This window comes from Phocoena phocoena, chromosome 20, assembly GCF_963924675.1.
Source record: "Phocoena phocoena chromosome 20, mPhoPho1.1, whole genome shotgun sequence".
NCBI classification, from domain to species: Eukaryota; Metazoa; Chordata; class Mammalia; order Artiodactyla; family Phocoenidae; genus Phocoena; species Phocoena phocoena.
The window spans coordinates 18,244,308-18,268,214 of NC_089238.1; the positions used below are offsets into that span (position 1 = coordinate 18,244,308).

Here is a 23,907-nt window from a genome sequence, read left to right on the forward strand (position 1 = left end):
GTTGTAAGTCAATTAAAAATTAGAAGTATTTCAAATCTTGAAACAGGCTCTAGATTTCCAACATGATATGCAGCTGTTCAGGCTACCTATGGAACACTTAACTGTTCTCCCCAACAACAAAATTCTAGATCACTTTTAGAAAGTTGAAAACATTTAGGCTAAAGAACATTAATGAAACAAGACAAAGACTGAAGCATGTATAAGATACTTTCAAAGATGGTAACGCTTGTGTAAACATTTGTAGACTTAATCATATCACAGCTTTAAGGTACCGGTTACCTAATTACATTTGAAACATTATCTATTGAGTTTCATTATGATGGAGTTTCACATATCAAAAATAGAGATTAAATAGAAAGCTCTGTTACTTGTTTCTGGATAGCTTGTAAACGTGGAATGTTTTGTTCTGAAACACTCTAGTGAAGTATGCTGTGTAGGGGGGCAGGTTTCTTTTTATCTCTTCGCAAAAGCGAGGGTGGCCTGCAAGTTTCAAATCTGGATCATTCTTTCCTGGGCCATCCATCATCTAAAGCCAAAACAAAACCAATACAATTTGGAAAAAAATCGTATTTACAAAAGACAAACAGAAATAGGAATAGGGATTGGGTTTCTTTAAGAATGACATGCTAGTGAACTTAAACTGAACGAATGTCAATGGCTGCTTGGAGGCCATCTGGTCCATGCCTTTCCCCTTTGGAAGTGTGATCCAAGGCTGAAGAGCAGAGTTTGGTGTCAAACAATGTTCACCTTTAATGGCAAAGCTAGAAGCAGAACTTGGATCTCCTTGTCCTGAGGAACATACTCACCATTCCCTCTCAAAAAATGAAACACAGAGAAGAATTACTATGACCAGAGAAAGTTCTGCAACTCATCAGATGGCCTAGTTAGAAAAAGTTACACACAAAGCAAAATTTAAATGTATTTGGTCTGCACCTCCTCTGAATTCAAGATAGTTATGGACAGTTATTTTTCCTTGAGCAAAAATCAAATCTCATTTTCTTTGCCTCAGCTTTATTGAAGCATAATTGACATATAAAATTGTATATATTTAAGGTGTACGATCTGATGATTTGATATACATATACATGGTGAAATGATTACTACAATCAAGTTAACCAATACATTCATGTTGGTCAAAGGGTATAAACTTGTCGTTATGAAATGAGTAAGTCTCTGGTGACCTAATGTATAGCTTGGTGACTAGAGTTAATAATACTGTACTCTGCACTTGAAATGTGCTGAGAGAGTAGATCTTAAGTGTTCTGAATCTCAAATTCTGTACAGTCAAGGTTTTATTTATTTTTTTCAGATGTAGGCTAGGTTTATCACTTTTCCCCCCACTCATTTTAGAAATATCTATCAGCTTTTATACCAATAATTACAGCACACACCACCTCTAAAGGGTGAAAATCTTATGTTTTCTCTACCTGAGACCTGGCATATCTCCAAAAACATTTTCCTCAGAAAGAAGAAAAGAGAAGTAGCTTGTTTTCCTGCTCAGGAGTGTAAGCTTGGCCATAGAAAGCCATCTTTGTGGAAGTGTGCCAGTGGACGAAAAGGGACACCCAACAAGAGAGGAGGGAGAGGAGTGAGATTCTACCACACAGGCTGTGGGGGTGCTGGGTTGGCGCACCGCCCTCATGGACACTCGTATCAGCCAAAATGATGCTTTGGAGCAGAGGTTTTAAAGGTTGAGGTTTTTTCACTTTAGTAGCAAAACCTTAAAAAATAAATTCTATGCAGAGCCTCATGACACAGACCAGCTGAAGACAGAGTTGCTCTATTTGGTGTGACAGTGGGGACAAGAGCTCCCCTTCCCATCTCTCCCGCCCCTCCAGCCCCCGTGGCAAGTCACTAACGTGCCAAGGTAGGGGTTCTGCAGAACGCAACGGAGGTGAATGCTTGATCCATTGTGCAATTCTACAAGGTATAAAAGTTACACTCCTTAGGGCTCACACTGGACCCTCTCCTCCCCAGGGGACGCCCCGCACGGGGCGGAAGGCATGCTTACGTGTCCGTTGGCGATGTCCAGCAGGTCCCGCAGCCGGCAGCCCCGGCGGTGCCTGCGCTCGTAGCAGATGCTGTCTTCCAGGATCACGTAGTCGGTGCCAAAGGACCTTAGCAGGGCGTGCACTTCCTCTGGGGCCCTCTTTGCATATATCTGATAGACCTTCAAAACAAGATAAAAATGGAATAGGGCAAAATACCACTTAACTGCTGGGAAGTTCGTCAAGGACTATCTATTGCAACCTCGCACAGGGGTGGAGCCTAATCGCAGACACCCTGCTCCCCTCACCTCTTCCTGTGCACGTTGCTCGTTCACCTGTAGTCCTGGAGTGTATGTGAGAAATTCCCCCCAAAAAAAAGTTGTTGGGATGGGGGAGAGTGAGCCATGCTGAATACATCTGGATTTAGACACCAAAGATTCAGGAGGTATTGAGTTATGAATATATTCACCAGTAGATGCCGATTCTAAGAATGCTTCACCAAGGTAAATAATGCGATTAAGGAAATAAAACACAGTCTCTACCTTTAAAAAGGGGACCTTTAGACTAAAAGGGTCCATTAGGGGTGGTGGTACAGTCTGGAGGCACAGATACTTGTAAGGAGACCCAGCTTCTGACAGTGGCAGTTGGGGAACAGGACCCCCATAGGGTCCCTGGTCCCAGGCAGGGGCAGCACCCTTGCTCTACTGCTGTCCTGCTGCACTCAGCTTGACCAGGAGACCCTACACTTTATCTCTCTTTCTCTCGTCCTTGCTGGAGGAAGAGTAACTTGCAGCGCCCAGTGGCAGTTCAACAGGAGGCACGCCTTCCCAGTCACCACCAGCTTCACACACATTAAGTAAATACACGCAGATGGTGAGTGGCCTATATCCTGGGACTTGGCGCTGGGAAAGGTAGAATGGGGTGTGTGTGTTGGGGGAGGGGTAATGAAGAGGGGTGCTGCTTCCTCTGTCGTCACTGATTTCTAATGATATGTCTCTGACTTAAGAGACTGGGTTCTGAGAGCCTAGGTCAGCATGTCTTAACGGATATGCTGAAATGGTGGGGGGTTATCTGCTTCTATTGCTAACACTGTGAGGTCATCCTCCCTACAGTCCAGCACCAGCCTCAGGCTAAGGCATTCCAAGGATTTGAAGGTCATGACTGAAGAAGGGCACTAGGACCTTCAAGGTTATCAGTTTTTAGGGCATAAAACTCAGCACCTAGGCAGGGACTGGATCTCGGAGAGGATGGAACACAGGACTCCCTGTGCCTCTGACATGTCTCTGTCTGCATCTCTCTCAAGTCAAAGTGGTGGCCACCTCCCAGCTGAACTTTGGGTTCTGGTGATCCAGGTACCCTCCGATCCTCCTCTAGCTAACTCAGGGCCATCTGGAACACTTGGGCTAGTTGAAAAATTCCCATTTTAGCAGGAATCTATGTTAAGATGATTCTCTTAAAAATGGAGTATTTAGTAAAAATCATTTACTTTTAGGCTAGTTAAATCTCACCCCCCAAACAAGACTTTTCAACAAATTTTCAGCCACCAAGATTAAGAAGTGACTGATATAAAACATTAAAAAGTTTGAGGGACTTCCCTGGTGGCGCAGTGGTTAAGAATCCACCTGCCAATGTAGGGCACATGGGTTTGAGCCCTGGTCCGGGAAGATCCCACATACTGTGGAGCAACTAAGCCAGTGTGCTACAACTACTGAAGCCCACGTGCCTGGAGCCCATGCTCTGCAGCGGGAGAGGCCACTGCAATGAGAAACCCGCAACCAAGAGTAGCCCCCGCTCACTGCAACTAGAGAAAGCCCGCAAGGACCCAACACAGCCAAAAATAAATAAATTAAAAAAAAAAAAAAGTTTGAAACCACTGCTGGCGAGGACTAGGACAGGTACACTTCTGTAGCACTGACTGGAGTGTAAATTGGCAGAATTCGTACAGACTTGGTAATTCCATCTCGATTACAAATGCCCACATCCTGTGACCCAGCAACTTCACTTCTAAGAACCTCATGTGTGGATAGATACTTTGTGCCTGTGCAGAGCGATGCTTATACAGGCGTATTATTTGGGAAATTGCTGTATAATTGCAGAAGACAGGGAAACAACCTAAATGGTCAAATAAAATTTGCCATATCCATGTAACAAAATATTATTCAGCTTTAAAAATGGCAAGGAAGCTGTCGATATGCTGATGTGGAGTGATCTCCAAAATACATGAAGTGCCAAAAAAAGCAAGATGTAATTAGTTCTTTTGTAAAAAGGGGGGAAAATAATATGAATTCATGTATATATCCACACACACACATTTGTACATACATAAAATTACCGGTAATGTTATGTGCCTCCTGGGAGGGGAACCAGTAGCTGGAAGACAGGGGTGGGATGGAGACTTTTCACTATGTTCTCTTTTGCATGCTCTGAGCTTTTTTAACTGTGTGGCCGTGTTGCCTATTCTCTCTCTCCCTCTCTCTCTCTGTCTCTCTCTCTCACACACACACACACAAGAAACAGCCCATTAAAAAATATGACCAGTATGTCTCTCCCCCTTTTCCTTCTCCAGTTCAAAGCTCTGAGGACTCTGTCCTCAAACACTCTGCTCTGTACATCTCAAGGTGTTCTCCTCAGTTTACTCTTCTACCCAAGAGGAACAGAAGGCCGAAACAGCATGCCTTTAACAGACGGGGCAGGCCAAGGTCTAGACTCTGGAGACGCAAGTCCTGACAGGCACTTCAGCTCTGCCTTTCCCTCATAACCTGCAGGAAGCAGGAGCCCCGGCTTTACCGGACACGAGCCAGCCGGGAGAGGCACTCACCGCTTTGGTTCGCTCTCTCAGGCTGTTGTCCTCGTAGTGTGGGTGGTTGGTTAAGGTCCTTCCCGTGCACAGCTTGACGCCGGCCAGTAACTGCATGCTTCCAGCAAACACAGCCTTCCTCGGAGTTTTAGAGCTAAAAGAAAAAGGTCATGAAGAACCTAGGGGCAAGACAGGAATACAGACGCAGACCTACTAGAGAATGGGCTTGAGGATATGGGGAGGGGGAAGGATAAGCTGGGACAAGGTGAGAGAGTGGCATGGACATATATACACTATCAAATGTAAAGTCGATAGCTAGTGGGAAGCAGCCGCATAGCACAGGGAGATCGATCAGCTCGGTGCTTCGTGACCACCTAGAGGGGTGGGATAGGGAGGGTGGGAGGGAGACGCAAGAGGGAGGGGATATGGGGATATATGTATATGTATATCTGATTCACTTTGTTATAAAGCAGAAACCAACACACCATTGTAAAGCAATTATACTCCAATAAAGATGTTTTTTAAAAAAAAGATTTTAGAGTCTAAATTAACCTCACTGCTAAGGCTTCCACGAAGATAGCATCACACACTCAGGATCACCCAGCTATTTTAGGAAGGGCTATGAGTCGGGAAGAACACAGGAGGCTGCTCGAGATTCTGATTTGCACTCAAACTATTTTATGAAATTTTTTGTGTCTGTTTTTGACAATGACTGGGAAGCTTCTCATTTACTGTTTTGATGGGTTTACTCTTATATAATGAGTTGTCTTAGGATGTGGGTATCTCCTGAGTCTTCTAGGCTAAAACCCACAACCCTCTCCTGCTCTTGTTCCAAAGAGGCAGATTCTAACACGAGGCCTTAGAAGACTGCCCGTGCTTTTTGTATTAAACTTAACTCAAAGGGCTGCCTAGAGTAAAACAAACTATAAAGCCAGAAGCTGCAGTTGCCGTGAGTCAATTCCAAGGGTTTTTGGTTAAAACAAGAAAAAAAGATCACAGATATTACTATAAATTACTTTTTAGAAAAAAAGAATTAGTAAAAACAAAAAAACACGGAAAGAAGATTCTGAACTAGAAGATATCTTCTTATCTTATACTCAGTATGAAGATGTACAATATTTCTGATGCAGAAGCAGAAGTATTTTATGTATTCCTTTCCTTTAGTCCTAATTATGAAAGACTACATGCATCTTAAGGAACACAAGGTATTCTGGTATTAAATTAAGATCTCACTTTCCAATTATCACCAAGCTGTGATTCTCTGCCTCTCCATGGGATGCGAGGGACAGTGATGGAGGGCCAAGGAAAGACTTCCTGATTTCTGTGAAAGCATTTTTCCTTTTCCCCCGGAAAAAAAGAATCTTAGTAGTTCATTTAATTCCCTTCCATTTTTTTTTAAGACCTGGGAGCCACCTGCAAATCAACGAGGTGTCGTTTTATTGTGAAGAACATACAGCTGTTCCATGGACTCTGCTCGATGCACCATCTCCGATACAGGCCCAGTATTAATACTGCAAGGTATACTCACCCTTCCTGTGTTAACAACAAGGAGTGTGTGGCTGCTAGGGTGAGTTAAAATGATGGACATAATTTTTTTGAGAAGGAGTCTAACTGAAATCATTAAAACTCAACATACTTTACAGAAAAAGCCACAGCAGGCCTTCTCCTCAATGTTTCTGGACATTACGGCATGAAACTTGCTCTAGTGTTCAAGTTTCTAAGAGAAGCCTCATCATATTCACATATTCCATGAGGATGTTCTACTTACTCCATTTTAATGCTAAGACTACAGCACGAATGCCACCCAACAAAGGCCTCTGGATGTCTACAAGCAAGGCATCCTACAGCTCAAGCTGAAACAGTTACAAGTAATTTACTTTTGGAAAATGCAAGATTTTCTAACAATGACACTCTCGTTCACTCAAATTCCAATAAGCTTTAAGTGATGAAAAAAAGTGGATAGAATTACAAGGAGCACACAGGGAATGACACAATCTTCACCCTCCCTTACTCCTGTCAGACCCCAGAATGGATTACAAGAGAAAAACTTTTATGTGAACTTGGCTGTGCTTCATAGGATGTCATCATTCTGACAACCAGACCCAGGAAACACAGGCATAAATAGATGTCTGCTCTGTCCCCCTGAACCAGCAATTTATAAGGAGTTCTTGACATGTGTCCCATGTGGTCAGGGAAATAGGAGGGTTTAAATGAAAAGAGGTATACTGAGTTCCTCAGTGAAAGGTTTATATAAAAATTCCATTTTATTCAATGAATACTTACTAAACGCTTAGTCTGTGCCATATATACAATGCTGCCCTCATTTATAGTGGACCGTAATTGCTAAATACAATAAATATGAACAAATAAAATTAAAGAAAATGTATCACTATTTTTCCAAACCAGTCTTCTTTCCTTCCGAATACTCTTAACTGGCACAAACCATTCTACTGCAATAAATTATAAAATTAATGCCACAAAGTGGCTGCCTTTGGGTCCTCTGAACCAAAGAGATTTAGAATGCAGGGAGAAGATGAGTCTGGTCTCCATGTCTGGCAAAGCATGAGGTAGAGGGGAGAGCTAACAGAGAGAGAACCATCCTGGTCTGTACAGTCTTACTGCCTAAGAGTGCCAAACTTGTCTCTCTTCACAAACAACAAATCCAGCAGCTGAACTGATAGCATCCATTCAAATCTTTAGGCTGTCTCAGCATCATCATTTTGAATATATAACAGGATTCAGCATCAGGGAGATGCACAGAGCTGTTTCTAGTTGTGGCAGAGATAGATGACTGGCCTGGTATCTATTCATGGCTAATGACAAAGGTTTCTCACACGCCCCCCCCCCCCCCCCCCCACTTCCTGGGCCATCATCACAATACTTTGATGAGTTATACAGTTCACAAAGGTTTAAAATGTCAAAAATCCTAAACTGCTTGCTGGGGAGTTATAAGGTTATTCTTTATTCAGCTAAAAGTTATTACGGAGGGCCTGCTATGTGCAGGGCTGGTGATACCTGGTCTTCAAGAAGCTTACTGGCTAAGAGACTCAGCTCTCATTACAGGCAAACACTTCAAAACAAGCCCATAGTTAGTCCACCACATACCGACGACTGCTTTCTGTGGGCCTGCAGCTATGCTGGAAATGGAACACATCAGACACAGTAAATACGGCGTCTCTCCTCTGTAGGCTCTAAGAGCACTTGCTGCTCCCTGCCGCCCCAGTGGGTACGGTCCCCAAGGCAACAGCAGCCATCACCAGGTGAGCAAGTCATGTCACATGACTGCTTAGAGGAGTTGAGGAAAAAATGGAACAAAGTTCATTCGATTGTGACAAGTTTTAACGTTTGGCCTCATTAGTAGAGTCAGGAAGTTTAAAAGAAACGCAGTCCGTCTCAACTGCCAGTGCTACAATCCTCTGGATTTTTAACAGTCTTTCACTAAAGGTTCTTGGTTTTATTTTAAATAGCAAAATACAAGTACCCTAATGGATTAGATACATTTCTTTGAAAACGACTGACTTCCAAGCATACTAGAGATGATGTTTATTCACTTGATTGTCTAATTTGGTTGTATATGCTAGCCCTACGGTAAATCTGGGATATTTAACTGCTCTCTTAAATATTTAAGTTTATCCATAAAGCAAATGCAAAAAGTAAAACAAGCAAAGTGAAACAAAATGAAAAAAAAATCACATTTTCCTAGACTTTAAAAACCTAGATTCGCAGTATTTTACATTCTCTGTGGTAAACTCAGTAGGCAAAGGGAGAAGGGATTCTTTGTCTTTTAACTTAAAATGTGCAGTATGACAGATGTAATGATGGGTGTTCTTCCTTCAGATACTTCTGCTGACACAGGCTGTGGTCTGTGTCTAAAATAGCTAATGTGCTTTTATCCACTGAATGACACTTCTCTATTATAGAAAAACAAAGCAATTTTTACCAATGTTTGAACAAATGATGTATAAAATGAAAGAATAATTTGTTTTTATAGTTCTCTGCCAAGCTCCATAGCAGGCTGCCCAACCTGCAAACAATTTATTCTGTAAGAAATGTCACTAAATAATGACAAGGACTCACAGGTCAAATGGATTTACATTATATAATTTAAATGTCATTCCAGGAAGACCTGATGGCATTTTGAACAAATAATCTCATTTATTTTTGAAGCTCTACGCTTCAACAAGTTAATTACTGTTGAACTAATGGGGAAACTAAGCATTATAATATAATGCGTGAACATTTGTTTTATCGACACTTCAAAGTTTATAGAATTATGCAAATGCCACAAAATGATTCATTAAGTATCAAAGAGGCTTACAGGCATTTAAGGTCTGAACTTAACCTACATCATGTTTAAAATATACGGTAATTCTCTCTGCTTTGATTAAATGTGAAGGAAGTTTGGTCCATTTTCTCAGGCCCATTGAGAAAATACTGCACACGCAGGCTTCATCACCGGAAAGAAACTATTTCTAGTGAAAATCTCCTAAAGCCAAGTAGGTCAAATGTCACACTTCAAAAGTCAAATCTACAGTCTGTCTTAATTGCACAATGTCAAAGAAATGTTTCAGGAGCCAAAATTGAAACACTCTAAGGAACGAGGTATGAACTACCAATTGCTGTGACATTTGGCCTTGATGAGGTAAACGTGCTTTCTAATCACACATAAAACCTATAAAAGTACCACCTGGGTTTTGCTGAAAGAGATACCAGAAAGTAAGAAAACAAAAACAAAAAACCAGGTTTTTAATCTTTGTATTCAGGAAACATCATCAGTAAAAAGGGGTTAATGTGAACACACGCATTTAAATCTGCCGGGAAACAGGGCGTGCAGCACCTTAGTATAACGTGGAAGGCAGGCAGGCAGCCCGGTGAACACACGGGCCGGGGTTGTGGAAGGCATGCGGATGTCGCCCTACTTCTCATAGGGAAGACTCTGGGGGCCTGACTGCAACAAAAGATCCTTGCTGATTAAAGAGAATTTAATCCCGAAGCATCAACCATGAAGCCCCAGCATCAAGTACACGAGGCAGACTGGGAGATGGCGGTAGCTTCTCAACACTTTACGCAAGAGTTGCCCTGTGCCAAAGTGGAGGGTCATTTGTGTCCCCTCGAGTTTCTGCAGGTCACTGTTCCTTGTTCTCACTCATCCCGGAGGGCAGGCAGCCATCCTGTAAGGGAAGCTGCGCTCCCACCCCAATAGATGCTGTCACGACCGCCCTGACAAAGGACAGATGTGAGTGTATCACTTTGGTTATTTGAGAACAGAAGCAGATAGGATGGGGAGGAGGTGTTCCTCACTAACAGTGCTGGGTGGGGACCAGAGGTCTGGCTGCTGCCTTTAGACAATTTCAAACAGATTTTTAGATACACTCTGTATCCTTAGCCCACAGCCTTTTCTCTAGCACAGCTCAGACCTACTAATATCACAGACACTGTGTGACTAATCAAGGTAGTGGAGTGAAAGTAGAAGGTCATACTTTATGTTTTAAAAACAGAAGAAATCAGGGCAGGTTAAAAGAATGATAAATGCATGCACTTGTGTTTGGAATTGAAGTCTACAGACCAGAGCTGATTTAAATGTTGATTTAAACAAATACACTTTGTGTCTAAACAGACCCTATTTTGGCATACATTCATCATCACTTAAGCTTATTTCACAAACATGCCTAGCAGTTATTTTGCAAAAACAATAATTTAGATTTGAAGACTTTGAAGGGAAAACAGGCAAGATTAGATCACAATAGAACCAATTTTTGGGAACAATACAAATCCTTCAGCTGCTGAGAATTTTTAAAAAGTGAAAAGAGTAAGTCTACATACAGGGAGAAGAACTGTTAGTAAAAGGAGAATGTAAGAACAAAGACCACTTCCCCAAATGCAGAGTGAAAGATTATCTTCTTTACACATGGAATAAGCTCTCATCCATAATTTTTTAGAACCAGAAATGTTATTTTAAATAATTTTCTGTGAGCAAAAGCATGAAAATAAAGGCGTTACAAAAAGTATATCCTGTCTGACACAGCCAAAGACAACTCTGCTAGGATAAAATTTTAATGACACTACAATTAATTCCTAAAGGGCTGGGGAGTAGAGGTGAGATGTTTTAAAATGTCAATCCAAGTAGATCCAGCAGATCTGCCACCTTCAGGATTCTACCAGACTGGGTACCCTACACCATTCCTATCAATGGTGCAATTTGAAAAACAGAAAATATCAGCCTCACCTTCAGATGCACATGTCATAAATTTCCAGTTGACTATAGCTAATGCAAAAGTAATTAGCTTTTCTTTATATGAGTAACCCTCTTTTCCCTTACACAATAAATAGTGAAGGAATTACTTACTCTATAATTGTCTGCCATGATTTAAAGTTAAATAAATATATAAAGACAAAGCACCACTTCAGACCCTCAGCACTGAAAAGATGAAAAATTATACTCATTGCATCTAGTCAACCCAGTCCAACATTGGGACCAAAGCCACATATATATTTTAGATACAAAGCTCTATAAAATCCATGTATTGTACTCAAGAGACCTAAGCTATCAAACACTTACCATCTCTTAATACACAAGCAGTGCTCAACTGTACTGGTTAGTAAACATTAGTCACCAGCAAGTGCCAATACAGCTACTAAAATTCTAAGTGATGGAGACAATACAGCCGATGCTTTCAGAATATGTCACATAAGATCTGCGACACCTGTTTAAGTGTGAATAATTACACTGCTGCTTTTTGGTTATAAAATAGGGAAATACAATATTACAGGGCACAGAAATGCTGCTCTGGGTAAAAAAGTTTAGTTTTGCTGGCGGGAGGCAGGTTTCGTTAACAAAACTTTGAAAAACACAAGTCTCATTCTGATGCTGAATGCTGAGGCAAAGCAGTGGTGCGGGCAAAAATACAAACCAACATAACAGGAAAGCATTATGGTGCTCAAGAAAGGAAAAGCTCCAGCTTTTGAATTTTAAATTTTCTCTGGCCTAATCTTGGGCAACATGATCAGTTAAAATGAAATCTGCACTGAGCTAGTATGACTCTAATTAACTGTAGTTTACAGTATAATTTTAAGTCATTAACAAGGAAAGAATATTTTATGTGTCAGTATTAATAGAAAATTTGAATGGTATTAAAATGAAAGAAATGATAAAGATAAAATTGGCAGAGAATATAAAACTTTATTTCCATTGCTGTCACTGGTTTGAAATGCATCCTCTGATTCTGTTTCCCTCTCCGTATTGGTACCTTCCCTTCTTCACGGGATTGTGGTTAGAGAGAATATTTTTTGAATGGAAAGAAATTATTTGCAAATATAGAGTTTTAAAGAAAAACTTGAGAATGAATGTATCTTCATAATTAGATTCAGAAAAAAACCAAAAAACCAAAAACCAAATGAGGTCTACAGTGACTCTTAAAAGGCACTTTAAATTTAAAAGTTAAAAAAAAAAAATCCTCTTACTTAATCCAGTTCATCAGCTCCACTGTATCTGGATCATAGAATTCTCTCAACTCGGAGAGCTCATCCATCATTCCTGGCCAGAACTGAAATTAAAAACAAAACTAAACAAAACCAAAATCCACCCCCAGACCCACAACTATCACTAGATTAAAGTGAAAAAGGAGAAACTGCATATAACTTGTGAACTAAATAAACGTGGTAACTGGAATATTAGAACTACTTCACTTCTGCAGTCAACCCTTCTAGTGTGAGATGAAGTCTGAGAAAAGTTTCCAAAATTATTGTGAGCTGGAGCTAATTAGAAGTAGAGGTGTTGCCAACTTTAAAAAATGAGCTTTTATTTTACACTAATAAAAATGCTCTTGTATGTGGTGTTAATATCTAGTAAAACATTAATTTGGATATGACAGGAGTAGCAACCATGAGAAAGTGCACAGGATATGAGATAAATGTGACTAACTAACTTCATGTAATTTATCTTTAAATGTAGAATGTACCCTGTAGAAGACAGCACCATTTTAGAGCTGCAAAAATGCTTTGGAATACAGAATCTCATTTTATCCTCACAACTCCTCAGGGAGACAGATGATGCAGAAGGCATCCTCACCATGGCTATTTATTTTTCATTTTACTAGTCTGGAGACCTCGGCTCAGAGAGATAGATAACCTGAGTTGCTCAGATCACAGTGGCAGAGTCACAACTGGAAACTTTTCATTGTGTGATATGGTGATTATATTGTTTAAACTAGAAATCTGGACAAATGGTTTGATGAATATTAACATAATTACAGGTACAAAGGGCGAGAAGAATATTTGAAAGTAGGACGGTCCAGGAAAATCTGGTACATCTGAGTATTATATTTATGCCACTGGTGCCTCCTACTCAACTTGAGTAACTTAAGCTATGCAGATATAATGTAAAAATACACTCTGAATCCACTGCTTTTCTAATATAACTTGTCTGTGTAATTCAACAACTAAGTAAATGTTCACTGTTTTATCAAATGGCAGTTGGCTAAAAAGACCTGATCATCTAAATACATGCTAAGGTGAACTGCAGAACTCATTTCCTACATTGGAATAGAAGCCCAGTGATAATGTATCTACATTTCATTAAAGTTGCAAGTATAATCTTTTTTATTTAAGAACCACTAACTGGAAGCAAAGTGGCACCTGACTGGTCTGTGGATGTTTTTTTATCCCTATCACTTTCTTATCTTGTCATTTCATCTTTGGCCATTTTTACTACTCATTCATATCTTGTCTCCTGGGTGGGTAAAATCAGGAAAATTGCTGGTGCTGGTGACAGAAAATCAGGTGTCAGCACTCACTACTAGTCCTAGGTTTCAGAAGAGATGTAATAAAAATTACTGATTAAATGATACCTCTATAAAATTCCAATTATCCATTATCCCTATTAATTTTGATAACAACAGAATACCAACTTTTAAATGATGTTTTAATTATTTTCGTATAAAACATATTTTGAAATCTGTGAATTCAGTGGTTATTAGATATTTTTCTAGTTTGAAATTTGCTGTTAATTCTGAAAATGTTAATATCTGGTAACACAGTCTTATGATAAACTTCTTAAACAACGTGAAAACAAATGTTGAATTAACTAAATGCTGTTCCTAAATGATCAGCAGTGTTTATATGAGATTTTAGGTATCCAAATAAGTTAATTAACATGAGAGCAATAATGTTATTAAACTCTTGATTTGAGAGTGGAGACTAGCACATACTTTTCCCTTTTAAACAGGATTATCCTAAGCAGACATATAGCAAAATAAGTATTATGAACAAGAAAATTTGAAATCCTCATTATAAGTGCTACGTGAAACTTAAATCAGGCTTTGAAATATTAGTTCGTATTTCTTACAGATAAATCTGTTCAATAGTTGGAAAACATATTCAGTTTCATACATAAGATCTTTATTTTCTTTGTGATTTTGTATTAAAACACAAATACAGTTTTGAGAAGCTGAAATACGTAAACTGTTTTATACAGTGAAAGCTGGATGCGTTAAGATTTCTCCTGAAGTCCAATACTGAGAGAGGCGAGGCCATCTGTCTTCAGAAGGATTCTTCAGAATGACTACTAACTCTCTTACTCAGGGTACATCTACAAAGATTCCCTGAGGAAATGATGGCCTTTTCAGTGCTATCATTGGTTCTTCCATAGCACTGGTTCTCAAGAGGGGTTGGGGGAGGGATTCTGCCACACCCGCAAGGGGACATTTTGCAATGTCTAGAAACATTTTTGATTGTCACAACTGGAAGTTGGTGCTATTGGCATGTAGTGGGTAGAAGGTATGGATGTTGCTAAGTGTCCTATAATGCACAGGACAGCTACTAAGACAAAGAATCATCTAGACAAAATGTCAACAGTGCTGCTGCTGAGAATCCCTGTTCTCTGCAGGGGGTTCTCAAGTTTGATGGTGCATTAGCACCACCTGCAGGGCTGGTTAAAACCTGGATCACTGGATCCCACTCCCAGACCTCCTGATTCAGTCGGTCTGGAGTAGGACCCAAACATCTGTATTTCTAACAAGTTCCCAGGTGATGCTGATGCTGCTTATTTCTTCTATAATGTCCTTCCTCAATGTTATCAAGAACAAGAGACTTAAGTCCTCAAGTAGCTATTAAAAAATCAACAAATTTTCAAATATTTGAGACATAAAGGAACTCAACCTACACACAGAGACAGTGGGAAAGGACAGTGGGAAAGGACTGTGTGTATGTCTTTAGTGGTGAGACAGGAATGATGATGAGCTGCATCTTTTCTGTGAGGAGGGTGCTTTATCCCTCAGAATCAATGTGTAATAAAGCTACCTCATTCATCATTGAACATATACTCTGCCTAATCCTTAACTGTTGCTTTCCAGATGTTTGTAAGAAGTTTCATTTATTTACCATAGAGCAATAAAATTCCCAGAGGCATGGTGGCAGAAATGACCTATTTCTGTGTTTTCTAGTATCTGGGAGTTGGCACAGTGGTCCACCCATAAAAGCAAATGTTTTGATAGATAGGAACACGATAGAACATAATTTTTGGAAATATTTACAAGAGAATTGTCTAACAGTGATTATCAAACATTTCTTTTAGCCTAAAACCTTTGCTTCAAATAAAATCTTACATGAAAATATAAGCAAATAAACCCAGAAGCTGAGCTGCCATAGCTGATCCTTTCTGTAGGAGAGTCCCACCCACCTCCCCACTCCCTTTAGCTGCCCTCCCAAATCAGGAACTGTACACAGTAGAGTTTGAAATCCATTGTTCTACCTTAAAATACAGTTTGAAGAAAAAAATCTAAACTTAAAAAATATGTAAGATTTTTTTTTTAAAGGAGAGCATAAGAGCTCAATTGGATAAAACAATCCAAGCTACCTGCCCAGGTAACAATTCAAGCCTCTAAATCTCAGAGGTGTGATGAAAAGACTCACTGTCTCATATGGAGGAGTCTCAGAATTGAAACACAGTTAATGCTGTTTCAGAAATCAGTCAACTGAGAATATGAAGAATTTCTTTATTTCCTACTGAAACTGAAGGACATAAGAAGGCTAAACTTAGACTGTATTTATATGTGCCCAGCCCTCTTACAAAGATGATTTTAAGCATCTAATAAAATATGTAGGTTAACATAAGATGCATCTTAGGATCTTACTCTATAAAAAGCAGGTAACAGGGAAAACTAATTTTTCTCCTTTATTCACCTCAAAATAAGTCTGAAAACATCTTTATTTTCAGAAATTGCATCAGCTGACTAGTAAGTCAAAACCAAAATTAATTAGAATAATTAAATTGTAGTATTTTTTGTTATAATGTTTTTACCTGTTAAATCCCATTTTGGGAAGAACATCAGTCTTCCTATCGATGTCAACTGCCATAAGAAGCAGCTAAGTAGCTACTTGTAAGTTCTGCAAAGCACTCTACTTGCCAATGACACACAAAGTACACTGAGTCAAAGCAATTATTCTGCTAAATAGATTAAAGACAGGAATGAGGACAATCAACCTTACCTTATAGCACAGATACAGCAGTATTAATATCGGTATTGAATATCGCATTATACATATCTATATAAGAAAGACATTATTTAGATTACAAGTGTTTGGAATATTTTTGCTTTTACATTTTTGCTTTGTAAATACATTTTTTTTAAACAACAAAAATATAATTTAACAGAGCATGAGTCTCCGATATGCAAGACAACTGAGTCAATCATTCATAAGCTATTTGTAGCTCCTACCATATTGCCATCTAGTGAATTTACAGGGCAGAACAACCCAGAACTGCACTTATGGGCCATTAATCATTACTGTACACTTAGTAGTAATTATGTTTATATTATAATAATTAACAATAATAATAGCGATAACTCTGGATAATGGGATTATTGGTGATTTTTAGTTTTCCTTTTTGTGCTTTTCAGTATTTCCAAATTCTGTATAATGAACATATCTAACTTATGGTCTGGAAAAAAATGATTTAGAAAATAAAGCTAAAATTAAACAAAATTATTTTAAAATAATTCCTGATAAAATCATAATGTATCAATTATTTGTAGCTTTAAATTTTAGTATCCATTTTATCAAATTGATGTATGGACAACTGAAAAAAAAAACCCAACAGAATTGATAATTAAAGAAATACTAGAAGTCATAAAAATGAAATGGAAAAAGAGATAGCACTGACCCTCTTTGGGTTATAAAGATGGATCAACTTCAGAAGTAACTCCCATATTTCAGGGCTGCATAAGCCAAATGATGCAAACACACACATATGTGATGTCCAGAGGTACTTCATTCTGTAAGAAGAGAAGCAGGCAAAGGTCAACAGTGCTAGCTGTGTAGAAACCTGGAGTCTGAGACAGCTGTAAAGACAGCTGTATTATTTGTGATAGTAAAACCTTACTAAAACTATGCAGAAACCGTTGCCAAGGGCTTACTTATTAATTCCATTGCCTTTTGAGGACCATCATATAAGTAAAAGTAGAGGAATATTGGCAATTAGGAAAAAACTGGTTATAAATACTATTTTGTACTGGGAGAAGATAGTAAACAAGGACATTTTTTTTTTTTTTTTGCGGTACGTGGGCCTCCCACTGCTGCTGCCTCTCCCGTTACGGAGCACAGGCTCCGGACGCGCAGGCTCAGCGGCCATGGCTCACGGGCCCAGCCGCTCCGCGGCATGTGGGATCCTCCCAGACCGGGGCACGAACCCGCGTCCCCTGCATCGGCAGGCGGACTCTCAACCACTGCGCCACCAGGGAAGCCCCAACAAGGACAATTTTTGAGAACCATAATCATTAATGAAGATGATCATCAGTTCCCAAATTATATTGCTAAACTATGTCAGGTAAAGAGTGGTCAAATAAAAAAATAAACAGATAAAACAAAAATACCTCATTGTACTCAATGCCAAGAATCCAAACAGAATCGTATGTATTAAATTGTAGGCAGTTTCTGGTTTCAGGCCGATTCTGTACTCTCCCATTTTATACATGGATTGCTGATTTGTAGAATCACTGCATAAAATAGTACATATACAAAAATTAAAGCTGGGTAACTAATTTTTAGTTAAATCTTTCTTAAAGAAGAAGATAGAAGGACTTCCCTGGTGGCGCAGTGGTTAAGAATTCACCTGCCAATGCAGGGGACACATGTTCCAGCCCTGGTCTGGGAAGATCCCACATGCTGCAGAGCAGCTAAGCCCATGCGCCACAACTACTGAGACTGCACTCTAGAGCCCGCGCGCCACAGCTACTGAGCCCATGCCCTGCAGCTACTCAAGCCTGTGCGCTCTAGGGCCCGCATGCTACAACTACTGAGTCCACGTGCAGCAACTACTGAAGCCCACGTGCCTAGAGCCCATTCTCCACAGAGAAGCCACAGCAATGAGAAGCCCACACACTGCAATGAAGAGTAGCCCCCGCTTGCCACAACTACAGAAAGCCTGCGCACAGCAACGAAGACCCAACGCAGCCAAAAATAATAACTAAAAAAAAAAAGAAGAAACCTATGCCTTCATATATTTAGAAATGTTTTATTTCCCTAAGATAAAGTGAATCAGCTCTGATCAATTTTGAATTTGTTTATGAGGCTAAAAGTGTCATAATATAAATGCATTAATAATTAGAGTAACTAAAACTGAACAAATTTCATTTTAATTTAAGCAAAACCTTAAAGTCCTTCAATCCTTTAAATTATAAGAGATAGCAAAAAAATATTATCTTGGAATCACTGAAACTACAAGAGATCTTTAGAGATGTCATAGTAGTTACTCATATCTTTCTAGTTTTTACAAATAAGTAAAAATGTATCCATGAACTTGGAATTCAGTTCCTTTACGAACCAATGATCACATTTTTAACCTACCACAATACCTCATTACATATAACTAACATGATTTTTTTAAAAGTTAATTTAATTTTGGCTGCACTGGGTTTTTGTTGCTGCGTGTGGGCTTTCTCTAGTTGCGGTGAGTGGGGGCCACTCTTTGTTGCGGTGTGCAGGCTTCTCGTTGCGGTGGCTTCTCTTGTTGCGGAGCACAGGCTCTAGGCACATGGGCTTCAGTAGTTGTGGCATGCGGGCTCAGTAATTGTGGCTTGTGGGCTCTAGAGCGCAAGCGCAGTAGTTGTGGCGCACGGGCTTAGTTGCTCCGCGGCATGTGGGTTCTTCCTAGGTCAGGGCTCGAACCGTGTCTCCTGCATCGGCAGGCAGATTCTTAACCACTGCGTCACCAGGCAAGTACCCTAACGTGATTTAAAAAATCAAATATGGCTACATTAAGATGACTGCACCCATAAAATTAACAATAACCCTTCAACATCATCTAACACCCAGTTCACGTTCTATTTTCTAGAACAATAGAAATTGAAAAAACAATAGGTTTTTTCAGGTGGTTTCTTTGAATGAGGATCCAAAGCTTTCATACTGCATTTCATCAGTGTCTCTTTAAATTATCTTTCAATCAATATAAGTACTCCCCCCTCCCCACTTTTAAGGGCATTTACTCTTTGAAGAAAATGCACAATTTGTCCTATAACTGTTCCTACCTTCTGGAATTGGCCGATTGTCTCCTCGTGGTGCCATTTTATATTATTTCTCTATTCCCATGTTTCTTATAAACTTGTAATTAGATCTAGAGGTTAATTATTAGAGTCAAGTTCATTTATTTTGGCAAGTACACTTCATGGGGATATGATGTATTCCATATTGCATCACACTGGGAAGCACGTACTGTCTGGTTGTCCCCACTTGAATGATGTTGAGATGGATGAGTGGGTTCAGATTTGCACAATTTGTTGTCAAGGGGAAAAGGAAACAACAGTAAGGGCTGCCAGCTTAGGATAAAAATAATACTTCTATAAAGGCCCCACTTATCCTTCACACAAATCCAATAGACTTGGATATGTACAATGCTTCTATGTAACTATAGACCTGTTATTTCCTGGAAATCCTCTTTTTCACCACCCTAGATACATAAGAAAATTAAAATGATACTCTATGGTAATTTTCACCACTGGTGATAATCTTTACTTAAACGTTATATATCACAACCCAAACTCTGGCTTCCATTGATACTAAAAGATTACTCCAGACAAGAACATACCCTCTCATCCTCCCTTGATACCTGGGAGAATTCTGCAACACCTCTCCCGGTGCCCACAACTGAGCTGGAAAGCTCTATTAATCCCATGAGTATAGAACAGGGTATCCTTTTCAGTTATATACTACACACTAATGTAGATGTGGTGTATAAACGTAATGGTACCATCCTTCCTAGTACTAGAAGGTAGAAATACTTTAAATACTTGGCATTGATAATATATCCTTCAAATTACTTAGACGTTAATTCACATTGAGACACTATAATTCTTAAATGACTTTAATTAATGTAGTGCTTTCCTCTAATAAAGTCCTAATATCCCTACCTGGTAAAATCTTTATCTATAATCATATACCAAATAAGCTTCCAAGGACGGCCCACAGGTTCATGCTGAGCATGGCAGACATTTTCACACAACACTGCAGGCCAACTGAACTTCCTGCTTTGCATGCTGTCTAGAGTCCTGTTGACACCTGGTGTGTCTGGAATAACATTAAGTTACACTGTCTAGAATAATTTCCATCTATTTTCATGGGGCTAAATTTTTATCTTGGACTCGGTATAAAAAGAACACTTCTGAAAGATACTAAAATAGTTTATAGTCAGTGAAATAGCTTCATGGTTCAATGTTGCTTCATTCTTAATAATCATAAAACACCTCAACTGATCTGGGCTCATTGTAATGACTTTCTCCCAGCACAGCTCTCCAGTGGCTGCGAATCACAGCTCACCAGCACCTTAATTGGCAAGGTAACTACACAGGAAAAGGGCTTCCTTCTGGGCTTCATTACTTTTCCACAAATGACAGTAGCTTCAACTTCTTACACTTAATCTTGTTTCAATTTAACATGGATAGTAAATGCAAAAACCTCCATCAGCTTGATATGTAGGTGTTCTTCATACTCCCTGACTTTCTCTTTTAAGTAGATTAGCAGACATCCTAAGTTTTAAAACACTGTCAACTAATACTTAAGACTTTTAGTAGATGCTAATAATTATGGTCCATTCCAACTTTATAAGCCCTTAAACAAGATGCAACAAAACAAATAAACAATGGTTAACTCTTGACAGTTCATGAGAAATAAAAAAGGTAGCTGGAGAAAAAAGGTAGAAAAACACAGGAAATTATTAATGGGAACAAAACAGAGAGACTACAAGTCAATAACACTTGCTAATGATAGCTGAAATCTACACAATATACTCTATGCATGAGGCACTGCTTTAAGTACTTTATGTAATTTTCGTTTATTTATTTCTCACAAAACCCTGTAGAGTAATAAGTACTCTTAGTGCTCTCATTCTACAGAAATGGAAATGGAAATAATGAAGGGTTATGTAACTGGCTCAAAGATCACATTGTTCCCAAGTATGTGAGCCAGGACCTCAACCCAGACTGTGTGCATGGCAGCTACTACTTTTTACTGTCTTTTAACTACTCCACCCTTACCAACTGAGAGTACAGTCCACGCTAACTTGGGTACGTTCCCCCTTTAAGATGACTGTACTCTGTTCTGTATCTGATGTTTTGATTTTCAATTTAGCAATTTTTCTGCAACACAGAACAAGTTCATTAAAGCATAGAATTAGATTTCTGAAATACGCCATACCTGAGATTACGGAAGGCAACAGCTAATGCTGCAATCACTGTGATGGACAGAACAAATATATAAGCATAAAAAAGCAGAGTATCTGAAAGCCTTTCAAATGTATTAAAAGGCAGAAGGCCAAATGCTTCTTCACACAGATACAGGTTTGCATCAAAATCTCTAGAAAACAAAGGGAAAGCAAAGTATTAAATTCAAGTACAAGATAAGTAAACCTCCAACTTTTCCTCAAAATAAGCCTGAAATTAAGAACTGATAACTTACATTTTAAAGACCCTGCTGATTTAATATAAAAAGCAAACACAGACTTTAAATTCAGTCATACCTTGTTGCTCCAAATCCAAATTTTGCCTTCAGAAATTTAAATATGTGTTCGTCTGACTTGAGGTTAAGAATTTTCTGTCGGGGAGGGAGAAAATAAAAATTGCTATCAGTTTTTTATGCATGGTTTTCTGATAATTTCCCATTGAATACTAATCTTCAGCACTCCATTTCATAGGACTGTATGTATGTGTATGTGTAAAATTAGTAAATGTTTACAATAGGTCTTAGAACTGAGAAATTCTAAGGCAGGGATTTTTTCATTAAAAAAAATTATTTAAGTATAGTTGATTTACAATGTTGTGTTAGTTTCTGGTGTACAGTAAAGTGATTCAGTTATACATATATATTTTTTCTATTATGGTTTATATTGAATACAGTACACTGTACTTTACAGTAGGAACTTGTTGTTTATCTATTTTATATATAGTAGTACGTATCTGCTAATCCCAAACTCCTAGTTTATCCCTCCTCCAACCCTGTTCCCCTTGGGTAACCCTAAATTTGTTTTCTATGTCTGTGTCTGTTTCTGTTTTGTAAATAAGTTCATTTGCATTATATTTTAGATTCCACATATAAGTGATATCATATGGTGTTTGTCTTCCTTGTTCTGACTTACTTCACTTGGTATGATAATCTCTAGATCCATCTATGTTGCTGCAAATGGCATTATTTCATTCAAAAGCAGGGATTTTCAAACACCCTCCATTCCTATGTTTTTTTTTTTTTAGCAGAATCGTTTTTGCAAACAAAATCTCGGCATAAGTTCAACGTGCAAAATAGATAAAAGATGAGGTTCTTTGGTTTCAGGGAGAGGGAGACAGCTGAAGCCCAGTGAGTACAACTTTTAAAATCATGATCTGAAACCTCAAATAGGAACACAGCCCACAAAGCCTATTTTGCTTTGGGTTTTTCTGTCTGCAGATACAACTGATATAAGACTCATTCTTTCAAAGACAATTCAAGACACAGCAATAACCCTCAAGGGGTGAAGAGACAAATGCCAGTGTTTATCATTAGTGAGTATAATTTTAATTCACATTATTTTATTTTTAATTTATGGCTGACAAAAATTCATATAACATAAATGGGTGAAGAAATTGTATCAGAAGAAAAATGACGATAGAAAAGAAAATAAGATTAATCCAGAACTGAGGTTAGTACACAAAATATATTCAGTAGATATGAGCCACAAATCCGGGCTCATGCATTCTAGTAGCAAATACAAAGAGGGAAATAAAAGCATTTATGCTACGCACAGGGTCATAAGATTAAAACAAACCAGTTGCTCAAGAGACATCCTTATAATCCTAAAACTGAGACTCAAGAGAAATTTTCCCCATGGGTACAGTAAAAACAGCAAACAGTCTCAAAGACTATTTTTTAAAATTCTTCTAATTGTAGGTAGCTGGCAGAACATCAAGTGCAATTCAGTAGACATTATTCTTTGGGGAGTCAAAAAACAGTGGTCCAGACAAGTAGCTCTCTCCTGGCTTAATCCAGGCACAGATAACTGAACATGTAGAGCGGTGAAATGGATGGACTGCATATCTTTCAGCCAGTCTTTCAGAAATGCTGGTTGTTCTGCTCAAATGTTTTGTTTTTTATTTTAATAAATTTTATTTATTTATGGCTGCATTGGGTCTTTGTTGCTGCACGTGGGCTTTCTCTAGTTGCAGCGAGCGGGGGCTACTCTTTGTTGCGGTGTGCAGGCTTCTCATTGCGGTGGCTTCTCTTGTTGCGGAGCATGGGCTCTAAGCATGTGGACTTCAGTAGTTGCAGCACGCAGGCTCAGTAGTTGTGGCTCGTAGGCTCTAGAGCACAGGCTCAGTAGTTGTGGCGCACAGGCTTAGTTGCTCTGCACCATGTGGGATCTTCCCGGATCAGGGCTCGAACCCATGTCCCCTGCATTGGCAGGTGGATTCTTAACCACTGAGCCACCAGGGAAGTCCCTCAAATAAGTTTTTGATAAGTAGTGAACTATATAGAGTTTAAGAAAATAGTGACAAGGACCTGGAGTGGAGGTGTTTAATGTGGTTGACTGAGTGAAGGATCTGTTTTTTCTTTGACAGTCAACAGACAGGGAGAGAGACTGCCATTCTCTTACAGAAGAGGAGTCTG

The 23,907-nt window shown here is 39.1% G+C and overlaps 1 protein-coding gene across 1 annotated transcript in view; it reads right to left on the minus strand.

Annotated features, from left to right (window-relative positions):
- Positions 1-364: 364 nt before the first annotated feature.
- The window catches only part of DPY19L3 (dpy-19 like C-mannosyltransferase 3), a 68,820-nt gene continuing 45,277 nt past the window's right edge, over positions 365-23,907 (minus strand). Inside the window, exons 10-18 of the mRNA XM_065899249.1 lie at positions 21,791-21,864; positions 21,469-21,627; positions 17,655-17,777; positions 16,946-17,057; positions 16,270-16,326; positions 12,247-12,329; positions 4,807-4,939; positions 2,012-2,170; positions 365-526 (exon numbers count right to left, since the gene is read on the minus strand). Coding sequence (XP_065755321.1) covers positions 365-526; positions 2,012-2,170; positions 4,807-4,939; positions 12,247-12,329; positions 16,270-16,326; positions 16,946-17,057; positions 17,655-17,777; positions 21,469-21,627; positions 21,791-21,864 — 1,062 coding nt within the window. The remainder of the gene's footprint in view (positions 527-2,011; positions 2,171-4,806; positions 4,940-12,246; positions 12,330-16,269; positions 16,327-16,945; positions 17,058-17,654; positions 17,778-21,468; positions 21,628-21,790; positions 21,865-23,907) is intronic.